Here is a 21,731-nt window from a genome sequence, read left to right as displayed (position 1 = left end):
TCACCACACCAACGACTCTTTTTCTGGTGGCTTAGTCAACATTAATCCAACACTCTCCTCCTTAGTGTTGACCTCTTTGCTAAAGTTCTCCATACCCACAAGGCTCCTCATTTCTGCAAATTTAATCCGGGCCAATGGCTTCGTTAAAATATCAGTCCTCTGCAGATTCCCGCTTACATGTTCAACAGAAATTTGATCATTTTCACCACATTCACGAATGAAATGATACTTCATGTCAATGTGTTTGCTTCTTCCGTGGAAAACAGGATTTTTCATCAATGCAATTGCTGACTCGTTATCAACCAGAGGCTTCACTTTCTCTGCAGCTCTTCCAACTAAATCACTCAGCAAGTTTCTTAACCACAATGCTTGACGCGCTGCTGATGTTTCTGCCATAAACTCTGCTTCACATGAACTGAGTGCTACAGTCTTCTGTTTTTGTGAACTCCATGTGATTAGATTATTCGAGTAATAAAACGCCATACTAGTTGTGCCTCGTCGTTCTTCAATATCAGTACCATAACTGCTATCACTGTACCCGATTAATCTGCCATCTCCGCCACTATTATACTTTAGCCCATATCCGGCTGTTCCTCTAATATACCTTAGGATTTGTTTAACTGCTGCATAATGACTTTGCTTTGGAGTTTGCATGAGCCGGCTTACTGTTCCTACTGGATAACTCAGATCTGGACGGGTGTGAATCAAATAGCGAAGGCTCCCTATTATCTTCCGATACATGGTTGGGTCGATATCCTCCCCGTCTTCATCTTTAGGGTCGACTGCAATTTGGGAGTCATGGGAAATGTTGTTTTGTTGCAAGCACTCATACCTGCCATGCTAAGAATTTTTCTTGCATACCCTTCCTGTTTGAGCATTATTCCCGTCCTTGACTGCTCAACCTCAATACCAAGGTAATATGACAAATTCCCCATGTCGCTCATATCAAATACCATCTTCATTCTTTTCTTGAATTCATGAATTTTCCCTTCGCTAGATCCAGTCACTAATAAATCGTCTACATATACCCCAACAATTAAGACGAAATCTGGTTTATGTACTATGTACACGGCTTGTTCATGAACACATCTACTGAAACCGAGTTCTTTCAGCACTTTATCTAGCCTTGCGTTCCATGCTCGTGGGGCCTGCCTCAGGCCATACAGAGCCTTGTTCAGTTTGTTCACCATCTCCTCCTTACCTTTCACTACAAACCCGCTAGGTTGCGTCACATAAACCTCCTCCTTGAGATCACCATTTAGAAACGCTGACTTGACATCTAGGTGATGCACAAGCCACTGTTCCTTTGCAGCAATAGGAAGGAGTCCAATTGTTTCTAATCGGGCTACTGGTGCAAACGCATCTTCGAAATCAACTCCCTTTCTTTGTACATACCCTTTTGCCACTACACGAGCCTTGTACTTAGTAACATTCCCATTTGCATCTTTCTTCACTTTATACACCCACTTTAACCCTATTGCGTTATGACCAGGCGGCAGCCGGGCTAAAGTCCAGGTGTTATTTCTCCTAATGCAGTCGAGTTCCACCTTCATAGCCTTTACCCATTCTTCTTTGGTTGCAGCTTCATCGTATGAAGCCGGCTCGTCATCAATCAACATTAACTCTTGGTTGTACCTATCTTGTACCTCTTTGTCAGTCATGGCTGTTGAGTTACGGTACAGCCTTCCAATTGATCAAAACCCCTGACACGGAGTGTCATCAAATGGAACCGTATTAGTGTCTTGCCTTGTCTCTGAATGCTGTCTTCGGCTACTTGAAACAAACGAAATAGCTGACTGATGATTGGCTGGAGTATTAAGGATTTGGTCGTCATTCACACTCTGACTTGGGCTTTGAGTTTCTGCTACCACACTTGTAACAGGTACACTAGCCCAACTCGTTAAAGGTCTTTCAACATTGGGCTCTCCCCAGGCCCATTTCTTGTTTTCAATGAACTCTACTGATCTTGCAATCACAATCTTGTTCTTGACAGGGTCTAGCATTCGGTACCCTTTTGTGCCTTCTTCACTCCTTAAATACACCATTACTTGACCTCAATCTTCTAGCTTGGTGAGGTGAGTCTTCATTTGCTTCACGTATGCCACACAACCAAAGACCCTTAGATGGCTAAGGTTCGGTCTGTGACCCTTCCACATCTGGTACGGTGTTGCCCCTTTTAGCCCCTTTGTTGCTATTTGATCAAGAATGTAAACTGAGTGCCTCACGGCTTCCCCCCATAACACCTCAGGTACATTCGTAGATTTTAACAATGAGCGAGTCATTTCAATGATCGTACGATTTCATCTTTCCACGGCCCCATTTTGTTGAGGGTTGTATGGAGTTGTTAATTGCCTCTTCACGCCTTCATTTCTGCAAAACTCATTGAAAACATGTGAAGTAAATTCACCCCCTGATCAGTTCTTAGCATTTTCAGTTTGTGCTTGCTTTCCTTTTCAACTTGGGCTTTAAACACTTTAAACATTTGGAAAGCTTGATCCTTCGAACTGATTACATATATGATATAAGGCTAAATATATATAAATCCCTTGTATATTTAATATAATATTTTATTAGTTTTCGTTCGGTTTTTATTAGAATTTGTATATTATTAATTTATTTGAATATTTTAGGTTCCGGGTTTCAACCATGTCATAAAGAGGGCGAAAACAAGCAAAATGGGAGAAGGCCCGTAGCGCGGCACTTTGGGCTCAGTTTTCTAGAATATTCTACAAATATTAAGTTTATGGGCTTAGATTTACAGAATCTTCTACTAATTTTAAGTTTATGGGCCTTAAAAGTCTATATAAACACCCATAAACTTAACCCTAATAATAACCTGAAAGCCATAAACAAAATTTGGAGCTCAAGAGGTGATCTTTTGGAGGTTTTGAAGGCTTGGAATCATACGGTGGCGTGCTTATCATCCAAGAACGAAGACCACAGGTTTTATCGCCTTTAATCTTTCGTTTCTTTTGTTTTCCACCATGAATTCCTTTATTATTGTTTTGTTTTATTTTATGATGTTAGGCTAAAAATTATAGACTGCCTAGGCTTATGATGAACCTATTTTGACGTTGTGTTTTGATTTGGGATTTATTTATCGTTATGATTTTTATGATTTGGTAAAAGGTTTAATCATATTAAATTGATGCATATGGATATTTAGGATTGTTTGATTAATTGTTATTATTCCATAGTTGCCTAGATTATTGTTTGTCATTATGATAGGTTGCTATTAGGTCATCTACTTTGTGTTTTTGACTATTTTATGATTGATATGCATTAAGATCATAGGAACAATAATTATTAATTAATTAAACCTAAGTGTGCTGCTAACCTAAATCTGTAAGGTGCTAGGTTATTGATAGATCTTTATTATTTGATCTTGCTAGATTTAGTTCTTCGTAAAGAGTCCGTCTAGGTTTGATTATTTAATTATTGTCTATTGAATCAATTCGATATATTAAACTGCCTTTGATTTCCGCGCTGTAAGGTAGGATTTCGTATAAAGGAACTAAATTGTAAACAATTGGGTGACCGTAAGCGAACTTGATTTTTAATACTGGTGTGCGTTAAAACTTGTTAGAAATCCATAGGTTTCTCTTGAGAAGGGTCAGGGGTCCTATTTGGTTTTTCTTTTAAGTGTCTATTTTACGATCCCAGTCCATAACTAAATATTTTCCCGAGTCAATTCATTACCAAAATTTAGGGGAGTCTAGCCTAGGTAGTTTTCTCATCATCATCTTATTTTCATAACAAACTTTGTTTTCGTTTAATTTATTTGTTTTCTTAATTAGTTTTAATTATAGTATTAATTTAGTATTTTAAATAAAACCCCCCTTAAACAAATATAAATAATAAGTCGTGTTTTGTAGTCGAGTCTAATTAGCTAGTAAACGTAATTTAAAGAGTCTCGTGGGTTCGATATCCGGACTTACTTAGCTGTACTAGAGTCGACTGGTTCACTTGCCGGTTAGTAGTTTAGTTAAGTTTAAGAGTCTAGAATTTATTACTTAGTGTCTAGATTAGCGTGTTTTTATATAACTACTTTTAGCACATCAATATACCTACATAAACCTTGTAAAATCATCAACAAAAAGTAAGAAATACCGGTTACCACCTGCTGTTTGTGGTGTAATTGGATCGCATAGGTCTGCATGGACCAAGCCCAATGGCTCACTAGCTCTCCACTGAGCCTCTTTGGGAATTTCTTTTGAGACCTGTTTAGCCACCAGACAGCCTTCACACACCTGCTTTGGATGGGTTATGCGAGGCATTCCCATAACCAAATCATTTCGAGCCATTGACTCAAGTTCAACAAAATTTGCATGGCCCATCCTTGCATGCCATAACCAAGCTTCATTGTCTATGTAGGCTGCCAAACAAACTGGTTTTGCAATTTTTAAATTGATTTTGTAAAGTCTATTCACTGACCCTGAATTTTCATAATGAGTCTTTCATGGTCGTCATACAACTTCAGGACGTTTCCATGCATGTGCACGTCATACCCTTCCTCAGTGAGTTGCCCCAAACTGAGGATATTACTCGTGAGCGCCGAAATGTAATACACATCAGGGATGAGTATGTGTTCGCCGGTCTTGCTTTCAAATACCAATGGACCATTCCCTTCAATTTGAACCTTGGATCCGTCTCCAAACCGAACTTGCCCAGTTACGTTACAATCTAACTCAGCGAATGATTCCCTCATCCCCGTCATATGGTTGCTAGCACCATTGTCAACGTACCACACTTCTTTGCTTTCACCCGACTTTGGAAAGACTCTATCTTCATTTAAAAGGACCATGGAGGCTGTTTCTTCACCATGTATAGTCAAGTAGAGGGCTGGTTTCTCTTCTTGAGTTCGGTTTAGATTCACCTCATCCTGTTTCTCCTTCGGTTCTTTACACTCCGATGCATAATGCCCGAGTTCATGACCTACTCGATGTGCCTTTTATCTCTGTTCCTTGACCCGTTCCTTTGATCTAGGTTCCCGGCGTGTCCACCGCGGTTACCCCTACCGCGACCACGTCCCCGAAAACTACCCCGACCACCCCGGTCAGCTTTTCCTCGTCCACCCGACTTCTGGCCCGTAAACTGTTGGTTCTTCACTTGTCCCTTCGAGCTCGTCTGACCCTCCGTTTTGGTGAGTAACAAGCTGTTGTCGGTTGCTTGTTTCGATTGAGGAAGCTTTACTCTATCTTCATAAGCTTTCAAGTGTGCAATCGCTTCTTCAAATGGCATAGTTTCAACATCTGAACTTTGCCCAATTGAAGCCACTAGGTTTATAAACCTCTCCGGGACCGTGTCAAACAATTTACGTACCAGTTCCTCATCTTCCAACTTTGCTCCAACACTGTTAAATTTTGAGACCATACCCGACAGCTTTCCTGCATACTCGTCAATAGAATCTCCATCCTTCATTTGCAACCCTTCAAACTCACTTTTTAAAATTCGTAAGCGAGCTTTCTGAACGCGTTTTGCACCCACATACCGGAATTTCAACGAATCCCATACTTCACTAGCCGTCTTTTTCTTCGCCGCCTGCGAAAGTATTTCTTCAGGGATTGCCTGAAAGATGAAAACTCGAGCCTGTTTTACTTTTCGTTCATCCGCAACCACTTCGGTTGGTGGCTCGATGGCATCCCACAACCCGTGGGCATCCATGATAGCTTCCATTTTGATGGCCCAGGTATTATAGTTTGTAGGTGTGAGGATTGGGCACTGGAATGGAATGGAATTGTCTCTTGAGGAGTTAGAGTTTGTGATGACTGACATGATGTTGAAACGTAGGAACTTTGGCATAAAAATTGGATCAGAACGTGGTTGCTCTGATACCAAATGTAAGATTTGGATCAGGAAATTTAAATGAATCAAAGAAACTGGAACTAGTTGCTGCCAAAAGTAATCTTTTTTATTAAAGCCAAATGCTTAGGAATGATTAAAAGATTACAAAAGTGGATTTCGGCTAATTGAAAGTGATGATAAACAAAGCAAACTAAAGATGCTTAAATAGAAAAAAAAATTTAGCAAACTAAGCAGATAAACTTGGTCTTCATTCTGTTCCTTTATTCTTGGACTCCAACGTACATTCAGCCCATAACTTGGTCACCACACCAACGACTATTTTTCTGGTGGCTTAGTCAACATTAATCCAACCTATACTAAAAAATAATATCTGATTTTTTTAAAAAATATTATTTATAATTAAGAAACAATTTTGTAGTAAAAAAAATAAGCGGGCCATAGGTATTATCAAACCCAGATAAATTTTAAACCGGGTTATAATATCTTATTTATTTGTCAAAACTCTTTCATTATCAATCACAAGTATATTATTAACTTTCTTTACAAAAAATAAAATTAAAATAAAAAAATATATAAATATTAGAAATGAATAATTTAAAATAACCCCCCACCCCCGCGCTTCCCACACCCGTAGTAATACAGGGGATAAAAGCTAGTATATATATGAATGATATAATCAAAAAGGATCAACCATGCATCTATTTTGGATATTTGTAATATGCATAACTTATAGTTAGAAATTAATCATGGAAACTCCGTCACTGATAATCTGTAATGAAATATTTCAGAAACAAATTCCATTGGAGAATGGATGCGTTGCTGATCTCTCACAAACTAATTTGTCACCAATGTTGTAACGCATAAATATGTCGCAATTGCAGTATGTCGTAATTTAATTTCGTAAAAAAAGTATTAAGAAAATATAAATATATAGGCAGTTCAAGCCTATTTATTGTATATGCTTGATCTTATGAGGTTTTGTTTGAAAGTGTAGGGTCATAAGACCATTCTTTGTGGAGCGGGTTTTAAAACCCCTCTACAATACCACGTCACTATCACGTGAACACCGGGGACTTTAAATCCTTGAGCCTATGTTGCTCCATTGTGATTTGATGTCCGGAGGGATTTTAAACTTCTTTTTAATAAACAAGTAAATAATAATAAAACAAATAATTAAACTAAACTAAAATAAAAACCAAAAACCCACTTAATTGTTTGATGCTCCGAGGGGCCAGTATTTATTAGGGTCTGTCCCGATCACAATGCCCATGACCAATATTTTGTCAGGGTTTTGATTTACTCCAAAATGCCAACTAAGCAATCATATCAAATAAGTTCTAGATTATTAGTTTTCTTTGTAACTTATTTTAAGCATCTAGAGATGGCTTGTAAATTTGTAATTTTTAGTTTAATTTCACAAAAGAATATACTAGTCAAGGATGTCTATTCATTCAAATTCTTACACCTACATATGCTTGAAACACGCTTGTGTGGATCTTACAGGAGTGTTCCCTCTTGTTGGGCTAAGAAATAATGAGTTTGTTGCGGGTCAAGTTGCGTTGAACGCGAAATCAGACAAAATTGCTAACACAAGAACGCTTGTTTAGAGAAACAATGTGTGTTTCTCCCCTTTGCTTTTTATACATTCTGTTTCTAACCCCGGAGGTTATGGCTTTTTTGATCAGTGTTCAGCGAGTTGTGAATATTGAAGAGTAAGTTTTTGGCTCCTAAAACCCAAAGCTTCGTTTTTAGTATGATCGGATTTACTATTCAAAATAGGATTGTGGCGCAGCTTGTTGCCCGCTTACCTGACATTTTATTATAAATTTTTTAGTTTAGCAATGAAAGAAACTATAATAATAAATAAATAATAAAATTAAAAAAAAAAACATAAAGATACCGGGAGAAGATTAACCGTTTGCCAATGTATGCTGTATGGTAATTTTACATCACCGGACAACCCTGGGGTCTATATGATTAGCTCATTAATTTAACAAATTGATGTTGATTAGTTCATAGCTTTAGACTTAATTGATTAGCTGATGACGTTGATTGCATTCATGCTCACCTGATTGCAAAATGGTTTATATTGAGGCGATGAACAAAGTTTATAAAATTCAATATACAATCATAAATAGTCAATCACACTGTTAAAATGTTGGTTACTACAAGCTCGTAGATTATGGAATTATGATTTTAGAAATTACAAAATTTAAAATATCTTGGAAGCTCAGTAGCTGTAGGACCTACCCGTCGAACCGGTTGAACCTATTTTAATATAATACTAAAATTAATTAAAAAATAAATAAAAAGTGTAAAAATTGAGAACATAAATAAACATTATATTAAAATTAAAATTTGAAAAATGCAGGAAGGTGCTCTGCCCATTCCCTGCAACACTCCAACACACTGCATATTGTCCTTAATTTTCAATATGGTGTAGTGGTAGACCGGTAGGAAGTTTGGCATTTTTAGTGAAAACTCAGGTTCGATCCCAATAAACAACACTTCAAGGACGGCATGAGTGCCTCAATGAAGAAGACTTAGATCTTTGTAATCTCTTGTTCGATCCTAAGGACGTCTGGACCTTTGAGCGAGTGGGTTTTCTCCGAAACTGAAGATAACTTTGAGAAATTAATGTTCCGTATGGTGGGTTGGGCCCGCTAGCAATAGCTTTTTGCCATTGTAACACCACGCACCAATTCTCTGTTTATTGCCGACCTAAAGAAAAACAAAACATTGAACAAGCTAAAAAAAAACAGGGCGTATCAGCCCGCCAAAGGAAGTTTGAACGAGCATCTTAACAATCCGAACCTCACATGGACTCAAAGATTGAAGATATGTGTAGGCGTGGCTCGTGCGCTGAGTTACCTCCATTATGATGAGGGGCGTGGTTATGGTGTTATACATCTTAACATCAACAGCTCCACAATTTATTAGACGAGAACTGGGAACCAAAGTTATCCGGTTTTAAAGTTTCTGTCAAACAATGGGTTAACCGGATGGACCAGGTCATCCTTTCTGAACCTTTTGGCGCAATAGGGTATGTAGACCCAGAAATTGAAAAGAGCAAGGGTGTGACGCACAAGTCAGATATCTACTCATTTGGTGTGGTTTTATTCGAATTATTGTGCGGGAGGAGTGCATATATTAAGAACAAGGCGAACAACTTTCTAGCTCGATTGGCCAAATATCATTATGAAAATGAAACGCTGCAAGATATAGTCTATCCTGATCTAAGGAATCAAATGGTATTCACTCAGATTATACTCAAAAACGGCATATTCTTGCTTAGAGAAAGAGCGAGCAAACCGCCCAAATATTCTCATTATTGTCGATAAACTAGAGAAAGCATTGAAGCAAGCATTAAAGTTTCAACCGTATTTTGTAAGTCTTTTCTTATTTAACTTTTTTTTTACGTATGATATACTTTATTTCTCACCGTTTTAATTTGTTTTTTTTACGTCAATTTATTCTACCATTTTTCATCCACCAAGAGACTTAACCAACAAACACCATTTGAGAGGTCTCTCATCTTAACAAACATTTTGATAGTGTTGTACAACCCCTTTGGTTGTTTACTTTTACTATTAAAAAGAGCATTAAGAAAGAAAAATAAATTAAAATTACGATATCTTAAATTATTGTACAACGCTTGTTTATTACATAATTAATGATTTGTTATATATTGTATTTTTCAAATTACTACTATTCATAATTTAATTCTCAAAGATTTTTTTTACGATTTTACCACTATTCAATTGCACCCGCCGACCAATCTTTGCCTTATCCCTCCTGATATCTCTTACATGTTCCCAATAGTCTTGAAAGAGTACTAAATGACCTAATTGTTTTAATAGAAAGATATTCCTTTATGAGACGTGTGAGATTTTAAATCAAGATGTTTAAATTTTGAAAATAAATATATTTTTTAAGTCAAATGCATTGAAAATAACCAAATTACTCTGAAAAATAAAAAATAAAAAACTATCAAATGCTTTTAACATTTCCTGTTAATTATTCAACCACCATCTCCTATCAAAGTCCAACTACCACCAATACAAAAAATAATCACCAAATTTACAGTGGAGACAATGAGCCCAATTATATGGTTGAAGAAACCCATTAAAGATGGAAAACACAAACTACTACCATGTGAACTGTGGTGTTCGTGCGCTAGAGGAGGAAAGATATTTATTGGTGGGACCCACTAGCATAAGATATTATTTTTCTTTTTATGTTCAGCTTTTTTTTTCTTTTTTTTTTCTGGTTATTTCGGACCGCTAAGGTTCCTAAAAGTGATTACAAATATATTAACCACCAAAAATTGATCTGACACTTCTAACAAGTATCTATAATTTCATATTTTCTAACTCTCTTTTCCTCTTGTTACATGTTTGCTTGTTACATGTTTGCAGGTAAAGAACTTGAAACACTTGAAGGTTCAGCTTCTTGATATAAAGTTAGTTACCAACAATTTTTCAGACAAATACAGAATTGGATCTAACAATTACTACACTTGGTAACACGGTAGAACTCGGTCATTTTGATAACAAAAACACTTTCTCTATAGAAGGGAAGAGTATAAGTGAACTATCCAAAAGACATAACACTGTAGTTATTAAACGCTTCATTCCTGTAGATGACGAGCAAGAAGAAGGAATGTTTTTTACAGAGCTTGAAATGCTAACTAGTGTTAAGCATCACAACATAGTCAATCTATTAGGATTCTGTGTTGAAGGTTTTGATATGATGCTTGTCACTGAGAAATTTTCAAACGAAAACCTTAGTGATTATTTGGGAAACGTCAAAGAAATGCGTACTTTGACTTGGGTAAAACGTTTGAAAATTTGCATTGATGCTGCTCGTGCGTTGAATTACCTTCACTTTGAGATGGAAGATAACAAAGTGATGATACATGGTAATATAAATGCCAATAGAATCGGGTTCAACCAGAATTGGGAGGCAAAGATTGAAGACTTTCAATGGGCGGTATTCTTGCCTCTAGATCAAAAAGACGAAGCTGAATATAGAAAAACATATTTTGACCAACGATACCATGTAGATCCAGAATATGAGAATACTGGTGAATTAAAAAGAGAGACAAATATGTATAGCTTTGGAGTAGTTTTGTTTGAAATTGTATGTGGAAGGCGTGCTGGAGACCAAATTTACCTTAACGAAAGCAAGAAAGGTCTAGTTGATGTGGCAAGACAAAACTTCTCCACGGGAACACAAGAGGACATGATAGATCCTGCAATAAAGGAAGCAATTGGTAAAATGAGTTCTATTCCAAATAGAAGAACCAACAAGGATTCTTTGCAAACATTTTTAAAAGTTGCAAATCAGTGTGTGGTAGAGACTCAAGACCAACGTCCAACAATAAAAGTTGTTCTCAAAGAACTTGAGAAAACATTATTCTTTCAAGTAAGTCAGGTGTTTATATATATACATATGTATATATATATATTTAATTTAATTCAACCATTAAATGCACATATTATTATAATGCAAAAGGAATACATATAAATTGCTACATTTTTAATAGCTAAACTATATATCAATTACATGGAATGGATCTTGAAAGACTTGACACGTAGACATCAATGTTGATCCAAACTGAAACGGTTACGTGTGTGTGATTTTCTTTTTTTCATAACGTTGTAATATTTTTATCTTTTGTTAATTTACGTTATCTTAATTTATACTTCACTAACAAATTTGACCTGTAATGCATTATTTATTTGGTGGTTTTTAAGGCATTATCTTTGAACATCAGTTTCGTCAACATTTTATCATCTATTATCCGTTTCCTCATTGTTTTATAGTTTATTCTCAATAAATATAGATATAATTTCTTAAAGGTTGAGGGAGTACAACACCTTGATAAGGATCAAGTTGTCAAGGAACTTGAGACACCAACTCATCAAATTCTCGTAAGACCTTCCTCTTTCTCATTTTTTTTTTCTTCTTCTTCTTCTCTATTCGTCACTTCATCATTTTTCTCATTAAAATATTTGTAAAAGAATTGAGATCTGCAAATTGAATTTGTTTTCCATCACCAAATTTATAGTTTTTCATCATTAATATATAGCTTCTTATCACTAAAATGCTGCTTTTATCAGTAACTTTTTTTTATCTCATTTTTTTTCTTGAAGGAGGAGCAAGTACAACAACCGGAATATGACCAAGTTGCCGAGGAAGTTGAAAAAGCATCTCATGAAATTCATGTATGACCTTTTCTTTGTTTCTTTTTCGACTTGATTATCCTTTCTGGTATTTTTGTTTTCTAAAAAAAGTGAAATCTATAAATTTAATTGGAATGTGACGAAACTTCAACAGAAATAGTAAATTGTTATTTATGTAGTTTTTGAATTGAAACAAATACACTAATAGCAACAAAGTATAAGTATGAATTGTTTGCAATATCTTAACACTTAGATAATTAATGTTAGTTATTCTACAAATGCCAACAAAAATGATAAGTGTGAGAAGTCATAATTAATTTATATGTGTCAAGTGGGTATCAAAGAAAAAAGGGTAATAGTACATATTTTCTCTTTCCACATGCAAGTCATATGCCAATTCCCCCATCATTTTAAAACATGACTAACCTTTTCATATGATATTTTTCTTAAAATCACTATAATAAAAAACGATTTTTTTAATCTTTAATATGAGTATGACTTTGTTATATAAAAATTAAAAGAAAATTACGTCATTGTGTCTTTTTGTTTGTAATTGTGTATTTTTTCATCGTTGTGTCTTTCTGCTTGTCATTGTGTATTTTTTTTAATGCTAAGAACACTGTTGTGTAATCTTAATACGTAAATATAATGTAAAATAACAACAAATTCTCTAATACATAAAATACAATGATGAATACATATTACACAATTAACTGAAACGTAGAACACAATGATGAATACATATAACACAATGGCCTGAAACATAAAACACAATGGTGAATACACATAACACAATGACCTGAAACGTGAAACACAATGGAAACTACATGTTACACAATGACATGAACGTAATACACAATGAGCATAATACTTTTTTTTCCACAATGACTAAAACACAATGATAAGTAAAAAAAGACTCAATGACGTAATCATTGTTTTAATTGTTATCTTTAATATGAGTACCAATTGATAACACAATGACCAAAATCTATAACACAATGCATCGAAAAATCCAATTAAAAAACGCAATGAACAACCAATAACACAATATAAAAACCCACTATTTTTTTATATAACAATATGATACTCATATTAAAGATAAAAAAAATGTTTGTTATTATGGTGAGTTTTTTTTTAAAAAGAATGTTGCTTGAAAAAGTTATGGGCGTTTTTAAATGATAAGGGAATTGACATGTGACTTGCATGTGGAAAGAGAAAGTCAACAAAAGTGGGTTGTTACATTTATGCTCTTCCCATCAATTTTTTCTCTCAAATTAATCTCCACCATTAAAATCTAATATTAATAGATTAAATTGATTCTCACCCTTCTCATTTTCGTTGTCCTTTTATTTTAACTTTACTCAAATAATTAACTATAATATAAGAGTTGATATATACAAGTTATTCATGACCTTTTGTCAAAATTATTAATAAAAATAAAACTACGGTATTACTTAAAATATTGAAATTTGTTATCAAGAATTAATTTGATCAATTTATGCAATTATGCATCAATTGAAGTTGTAAATCAATAATTCAAGCCTATGGGTTAGAAGTGGAAAACAGTGAAAATAGATAACGTGGGCGTATGATGACAAACGGCTACATTGTTTTCTCTTTACTCGCATGGGTTGTTGCATGATTAATAAGGTCAGTTTTAGTAAGGTTTAGAGGACTGTTAGTGTTATGGTTCCTGTACAATGTGGGCCTAAGTACATAAACAAGGGATGAATGACCCGACTATGGTCCGAGTTATCCTTTAATTAACCATTATTAAATATAACTATGATTAATGTATGATGTGTTTTTTAGAACCAAATTTATGTTGATTATAACATCATCTAATCCACATACTAGATTATTGGGCTGAATTATGAAATGGGATAAGGATCAAACATTGTTCACGAGCCGAGCCGAGCCGAAACAAGCGAAGGCTTGCTCGTTGCTTGGCTCGTTTACAATTGAACCGAACAGAACGGCTGAAATTCGAACCGAGCCAAAATCGAATCGAGCATTTTTCGATCGAACGGCCGAGCGATTTTCGAGCATTATTTATTTCTTTTTCACTCTAAAAATTTTAATAAGAAACAAGTTTGAATGTTGTAAATAATACATTTTGTAAACAAATTAGTAGTTTTTAGACAAAGGTGTTATAGGTTGTAAATTTTTTGGAGATACAAATTTAAAGTGAGATATAATAAACATGTAAACAAACTTTTAGTATTTTAAAAACTTGAATAGAACCAATGAAATTATAAAGTTGACGTAATAGGAAAATTTTAAAAGGTTTTAAACAGTTGTATACTAATATTTTATGTGTGTATTTGCTCATATATAATTATATAAAAATAAATTAAAAATATTCGAGCCGAACCGAACCGAGCAAACCTTTGCTCGTTTACAAACCGAACCGAACCGAGCGGCTCGTTTACAATCGAGCGAAAAACGAGAGAGTATTTTTCGAGAAATTTCCAAGCGAGCGATAAGCGAGTTCGAGCGGCGAACAGTTTGGACGGCCCTAAAACATATCGGCAGTGTTTTGAAACAAGGACAGGACCGGCCGGTCCGACCGGGACCCGCTAAGCATACCGGAACCGATGACCCGCTGGGTGGACCGGAAATTTTAAAAAATTAATAAAAGAAACCAACAAAATAAAACTGAAAACCCTAGATTCCATCTTTGAACCACGCGGCTTCGTCCCCAACTCTGCAATCGTCTCGTTTCTGAATCAATTACTTGATTGAAACTTCGTCGATTTGAACTTCCCATGTTGCTTAAGTGGTTTGATTTTAACACAAAATAAGCACGAGGATGGTAATTGACTGATTATATGACATAGGAAGAAGATGGGAAGAAGAACATGAACACCAGTCAATTTTCTCTTGGTCACTGCTCTATCTCCGTTATATCACTTAGGGTTCCTTTGTTGGACCATTTGATTGTGTTGCTTGATTGGGTTGGTTAGGCTTAGTCCACTTCATAAAACTTGGTCTGGTTGGGCTATGTTAATGAAACATGCTTCATGAAATGAAAGTTTGGTTATTATTTTATTTATATATAATATATATAATATTTAAATTATTTATGAGGTCTACCAGGTCAAACACCGATCCGTCCTCCCGGGTCGGTTCGACTTTTGACCTGGCAAGATGTCCGGGTTGACGTCCAGGCAAGGTTTGAAAACATTGCATATCGGAGCACGACCTCACCTCAGAACATTCCCATTCCATCTCATAACCTCAAATCCAAAATTATACTAAAAATCACTGCATTTTCTCTCTCCTGTTCAATTAAATAATATTTCTTTATAAATTTATCATTACTTTTTTTCTCCCCTTCACTCATAACCACTTTCAAAATATATTAAAAAGTTATAGGACTCGCTTACAACACCCTAAATCACTCCTTAACTTATAAAAAACCCATCTCACATAATTTGATGAATGGATTGAGAATGCTCTTACGATAACCTAAATCCCAGAGTTACCTCTTCACATGCCAAAAGATAAATAAAGAAAATGTATATTAAAATAACTTTTATGTTTCCTTATTATTAGGGCATCTCCAATGGTGAGGTTTTGGATGTTTTGAATCATAGGTGTCTCCTAGGTGGAAGAGAGAGAGAGAGAGAGATAGGAGAGAGTGAAAAGAGTTTGGAATTTCAATATGGTCTGTAAGGTGTGTGTGAAAGGATGAAGAAGTGAGAATGGAAGGAGAGAGAATGTGAGTGAATGATTAGGATGGTTGGATTTCAAACCATGCATAAAGCATTGGAGATGCTCTTACTAACTTATTGTTTTATAATGTCTGTTCATATTCGTTACCATTTAGTTTAATATAACATCAATTAAAATATTTTAAATTAAATTTATGAATCATGCAATTATATACGTACGTTCAGTAATCTAAGTGCTGCAATATACTTGTTCAACTTTCCTTTTTTACTCTTTCTTAATCAATTTCATCTAATTTATATAATAAATATGAACATATATAATCCACCTTTCTTATATACCTACAATTTAAAATAACTAGTTGGTCAAACAACTTTTTTCACTTTAGTGGCAGAATACACGCATATAATCAAATACTTTGAAATTCTAGCAAATCATCTATAATTATAAGCATGAACAATTTAATTAGAGTAAGCTAATACAGAGGATTTATAATCCTTTCATATTAACATTTAATCTAGCATTAAAATAATTTGGTTTAACAAATTGTAACTTTGTATTTGGGCCTAGTTTAGAACAAACTATAAATGGTTTGTGGGCTTGGGCAAATGTGTTGAGGTGGCCTTGAATAGTTAAAAGAAGGGTCTAGTCACAAAACAAAGGGGAAAAAAGAAGCAGCTAATCGGCCATGAATTCCAATTTCTCTATAAAAATATGAACCACACAATTTCAATTTAATTGCCTTATGACATATATATATTTAAATAATTTGCAGCAGCAGCAGCAGCAGCAGCTAATTATTAAGAAGTTGGAACATTTGAAGATTCCTCTGGCTGATGTTCAATTAGCAACGGATGGTTTTTCAAAGGCTTACGAAATTCCAGATGGGGGTGGGTGTACTATGTACAGAGCAAAACTCGACGACCATTTTGGTAAAGAAAATCATTCATCCGTTGTTGAAGGGACTGATCATGTGCTTATTAAACGCTACCCTCCTCCTGGACATGAGTACTGGGGAGAAAAAGAGTTTTTTACAGAAGTTGAAGTGCTTAGCGCTGTTAAGCATCCCAACATAGTCACCCTACTTGGATTTTGTTTTGAAGCTTCTGAGATGATCCTTGTCCTTGAGAATGCTTCTAATGGATTCCTTGGTGATTATTTGGAAGACGTCAACAGTAGCATGCGCATTTTCACTTGGGAAAAGCGTTTGAAAATCTGCATTGATGTTGCACATGCGTTAAAGTACATTCACTATGAGATGGAGGACCAAACGATGATAATAAACCGTGATATATGTAGCTACAACGTCTTTTTGGACAAGAACTGCGGGGCAAAGACTGTTAACTTTTGGTGGTCTGTATTCCTGCCTTCAAATCAACAAGACGAAGCACTCCATATCAGCTGGATTGGCAGAATGCGCCACATAGATCCAGAATATAAGAAGACTAATAAGTTAAAAAGAGAATCGGATGTATATGGTCTTGGAGTAGTTTTGTTTGAAATTCTATGTGGGAGGATAGCCTTTGACCCAATTTACCTTAAAGAGAATGAAGCAGGGCTGGCTCATGTGGCAAAACAATGCTACTGCTCGGGAACAATACAAGACATTATTGATCATACAATAAAGGAAGAAACAAGTGAAAACAATTTTGTTCTAAATAGAGGACCCAAAGCGTATATTTATTGAAATTGCACATCAGTGCGTGGCAGAAACTCAAAATCAACGTCCAACAATGAAAGATGTTGTCAAGGAACTTGAGAAAGCATTATTCTTTCAAGTAAGTCATTGTTCTAACTTCATATTATTGATCCTAAGAAGTAGTGATTGTGATGATTCACTTTAGTTTAATAAAAATGTAAACTGATATGACATTATACTATAATTGATAAAGCACAATGGTAAAAATCTTTTCCACTTTCTGAGTTTACTTTGTTTTATCGTTGTTGCTTAAACATTTTTAGACTGTCTGCAGCTTTGCTGAACTGCTGATATGAAAGTGTAAAGAAAAGAATATGATCAAAGTTCAATTTAAAACTTTTGAAAACTAAGTAAAGCACATCTTTAATGGATAAAAGGGCATTGATCAATTATCACGCATGTTAAACTCATATTGTTCATTGTTTGAAGTCTATGATATCATCAAAATTTTAATTTCATCATCATTTTTTAGTTTTTATAAAATATTTTACTGTGGTAAGGTTTTATCATTGTTTACAGTTTCTGTAAATTACCATCACCATTTTAAATAGCAGCAAAGCAACCTCATCACTAATTGTTAACTAATTTGTAGTCTTTCATTACTAACATGTATTTTGACAATTTATTGTTTTCTGATAGCACCTACTAATTTGTATATATTGTTTTCAACACCATATTAATCAGCCGTTATAATTTTAACAACATATAATTGTGATCAGTATATGTAATTTAATTGGTGTGTCATGTCTGACAGAAAAACAAGATCAACAACCCCAGAATTTCACTTGAAGACATAAAAGTAGCCACACAAAACTTCAATAATGACAATTGCATTGGTGGAGGAGGATTTGGGGAAGTTTTTAAAGGAAAGCTTCAAGACGGTGATGGAATTAAAACCATTGTTGCAAAGCGACTAGATACAAGGCTTGGTCAAGGGGAACAACAATTTTGGAATGAGGTCCAAATTCTCTTGGAGTATAAGCACGAGAACATAATTGGTCTTATAGGCTATTGTGATGAAAAAGATGAAAACGTCATTGTTTATGAGTATGCACCCAAAGGAAGTCTTGATAGGTATTTGAAGGATGTTTCTCTTACATGGGTGAAACGCCTTACTATATGCATTGATGTTGCAACCGCGTTATATTTCTTTCCAATTTTCTTATCATTTATCTAGTTGCAACTCTCTTTACAACCTTGTCACGTATTTGCAGGGAAACAACTTGGAACACTTGAAGCTTCCTCTCAATGATATTATTTCAGCCACCGATAATTTCTCAGACACATGCAGAACTAGAGTTAGCCGTTACTATACCTGGTATAGAGGTGAACTCGACTGTTTTGATAAAGAAACCCCACCATCCATAGAAGGGAAAAACAAAGGTGAACCACCCAAGAAACACAACACTGTACTTATAAGACGTGTCCATCCTAGAGATAACGAGCAAGGAGAAGAATTGTTCTATACAGAGATTGAAGTGCTTAGTAGTGTTAAGCATCACAGCATTGTCAGTCTACTTGGATTTTGTATTGAAGGTTCTGAGATGATCATTGTCACTGAAAATGTTTCTAATAAATACCTTTATGAATATTTGAACAACGGCAACAACAAGCGTATTTTGACATGGGAGAAATGCTTGAAAATTTGCATTGATGTTGCACAATCATTGAATTACCTTCACTTCGAGATTGAAGACCAAAGGAAGGTAATAATCCGTTTTTTAAGAAACTATGACATTCAGTTGGATGAGAATTGGGGGGCAAAGATCGATTCATTTGGGTTATCCGTATCCATGCCTCCAAATAAAGAAGATGAAGCTCTACATCTCAAGATGCCCGCTCAGACGCCGTACGGTAGCGAGTACTACCTTGATCCAGAATATGTGAAGAGTGGTAAGTTAAAAAGAGAATCGGGTGTTTATAGTTTTGGAGTAATTTTGTTTGAAATTCTATGTGGGAGGTTAGCGAATGATCCAATTTACCTGAAAGAGAGTGACAAAGGGTTGGCCCCTATGGCAAGACGTAGCTTCAGCAAAGGAACAACAGAGGAGATGATAGATCCTATAATAAAGGAAGAAACCAATGAACACAATTTTGTTCTAAATAGAGGACCCAACAAGGATTCTTTGCACACATTTATTGAAATTGCACATCAGTGTGTGGCAGAAACTCAAGACAAACGTCCAACAATGAAAGTCGTTGTCAAGCAACTAGAGAAAGCATTATTCTTTCAAGTAAGTCAATATCCTAAAACTTTAATTACCATTTTGTACAAATGTAAAATGCTTGTTGCCATTAGATTAACTTAATGAAGTACAAAGTGAATTTCGTATGTACAAATGTACAGTAGTATCTAAACTTAAACCGTTCTGGTTAATTTTGAAAAACCACTCTTTTGAGTTTTTAACAAGCTACTTTTATCTATAAGCAATGAGTCAATCGTATTTATATATTATTTTCAAATACTAATTTAATCATCCATCGTAATTTAACAGTTCATTATTATCTTCTCGTGGTTGATAGGAAAGGACAGCCTTAGAATTCCACTTGAAGACATAAAACTGGCCACACAAAAATTCCATGATGACAATTGTATTGGTGAAGGAGAATTTGGGAAAATCTATAAAGGAAACCTTCAAGATGGTGATGAATTTAAAACCATTGTAGCAAAGCGATTGGATACAAGGCTTGGTCAAGTGAAAAAACAGTTCTTGAGTGAGATACAAATTCTTCGGGAGTATAAACACGAGAATGTTATTGGTCTTGTAGGCTACTGTGATGAATGGAAGAAAAAATCATTGTTTATGAGTATGCGCCTAGAGGAAGTCTTTATAGGTATTTGAACGATGCTTCTCTGACATGGATGAAACGAGTTAATATATGCATCGATGTTGCAAGCGCGTTGGACTTCATTCATGGAGGAGTTGGAAAACAAACAAGGGTGATGCATGGGGAGATCAAAACTGCAAACATTCTACTAAACCATGATTGGAAAGCAAAACTTTCAGGTTTTGGGCTTTCACAAATAAGCCCAATAACTCAAGATATAGAGTATGTCATCGATTATGCATGTGGCACCCAGGGATACATGGACCCACTATACAAAAAATCAAGATACCTAACAGTAGAATCTGATGTTTATTCATTTGGTGTGGTTATGTTTGAGATCTTGAGCGGAAGATCAACATTTGCAATCCACGAACATCCAGGTTACTATCTCCCCGAGCTCATTAAAAACAAATTTGAAGAAGGAAATCATATTGAGGTGGTGTTCGAGCAAATAAGGGAGCAGATTGTGCCTGAATCATTGACTACATTTCAAGAGATTGCATACCGGTGCCTACATGATGAAAAAGAAAAACGACCGACAACAAAAGAAGTTTTAATGCAACTTAAGATGGCTTTGGAATTCCAAGTGAGTAATTAGCATAGTTTTGCCACATTAGTTCCTTTAAATGCTTTAATATAAACCAAAACTTTTTACTTCTTTAATGACATAAAACTTTATGTATAAATCTTTTAAACAAATGGTGAGTCAAAAGAGGTCAAAACAAGAATGGGTCTATCTCACATTCTTATCTTTTTAAGTTTTAACCTTTTGATAGAATTTATGCAATATTAGTAAGAGCAGATTCGTCAAATTTAATTTAAATTATGTATTTTTCTTTGTATATATAATTCCCGTTTATACCTGTTTAAAAGGTCTTTTCTTATACGTAGGTACCTACAAAACCGAAGGTGAATGATTAATCAGTAATTCACACACAGAAGAAACAATTTCTGCTGACTATATTGATCAGCCCAACCTGGATACAGATGAATCGGATAAATGTCTTGATATGTCTAAAAGCCTAAAGGAGGTGAAAGATTATGTGCATGCCTATAGGTCTCTGACAAAAGAGGTCTTTATGAATTGGACAAGCCGACAAAGGGAATATTTTGTAGTTCTTTGTCGAGACCTAGAAATCAATCTGGAAGACATGGATGACGAAGAAGAGGTAGCCTCTTAAAAGGATGGTTTTGCTTAACTTTTGAAGACGTAGTTTGTTTAAACGGGTATTTCTTATGTTTAAACTTAAGTTGTTTTTCAAATTGTTTGAGCTTGCCTTGCTTTTATTTTGACTCATGCTTACGAAATAAGCTTGTATGTTTGACTCTACTACATCATGCATTTTTGTATATATAGTTTTGTGCTTTCCTGATCATGATATGCTAAAAGGCATGTAACCCCATGCAGATTTCGTCTAACTTAAAACTGAAGCAGATTTATACATACTTGAGTCACCTGCTTAATAGTTGAAGGTTGCAAAGCTTAAAAAATATTGTAACATTAACTCAATAATTTAAAAAATGGATCCTTTTAG

At 35.0% G+C, this 21,731-nt stretch overlaps 1 protein-coding gene across 1 annotated transcript; it reads left to right on the top strand.

The window, feature by feature from the left end:
* Nucleotides 1–5,731: 5,731 nt before the first annotated feature.
* LOC143609067 (uncharacterized) lies at nucleotides 5,732–20,782 on the top strand (the record flags this gene model as incomplete). Its single annotated transcript, XM_077083932.1, has 9 exons — nucleotides 5,732–5,840; nucleotides 10,224–10,247; nucleotides 10,301–11,232; nucleotides 11,670–11,741; nucleotides 11,964–12,035; nucleotides 16,447–17,238; nucleotides 17,333–17,446; nucleotides 18,122–18,441; nucleotides 20,203–20,782. Coding segments are annotated over exons 1-9 (3,015 nt in total), but the record flags the coding sequence as incomplete, so codon positions are not given.
* Nucleotides 20,783–21,731: the final 949 nt, after the last annotated feature.

This window comes from Bidens hawaiensis, unplaced genomic scaffold, assembly GCF_021521415.1.
Source record: "Bidens hawaiensis isolate Kalapana, Puna unplaced genomic scaffold, B.hawaiensis_p1.1 tig00419489_1, whole genome shotgun sequence".
In the NCBI taxonomy this organism is placed as follows: Eukaryota; Viridiplantae; Streptophyta; class Magnoliopsida; order Asterales; family Asteraceae; genus Bidens; species Bidens hawaiensis.
This window is presented reverse-complemented; position numbering and strand designations above follow the sequence as displayed.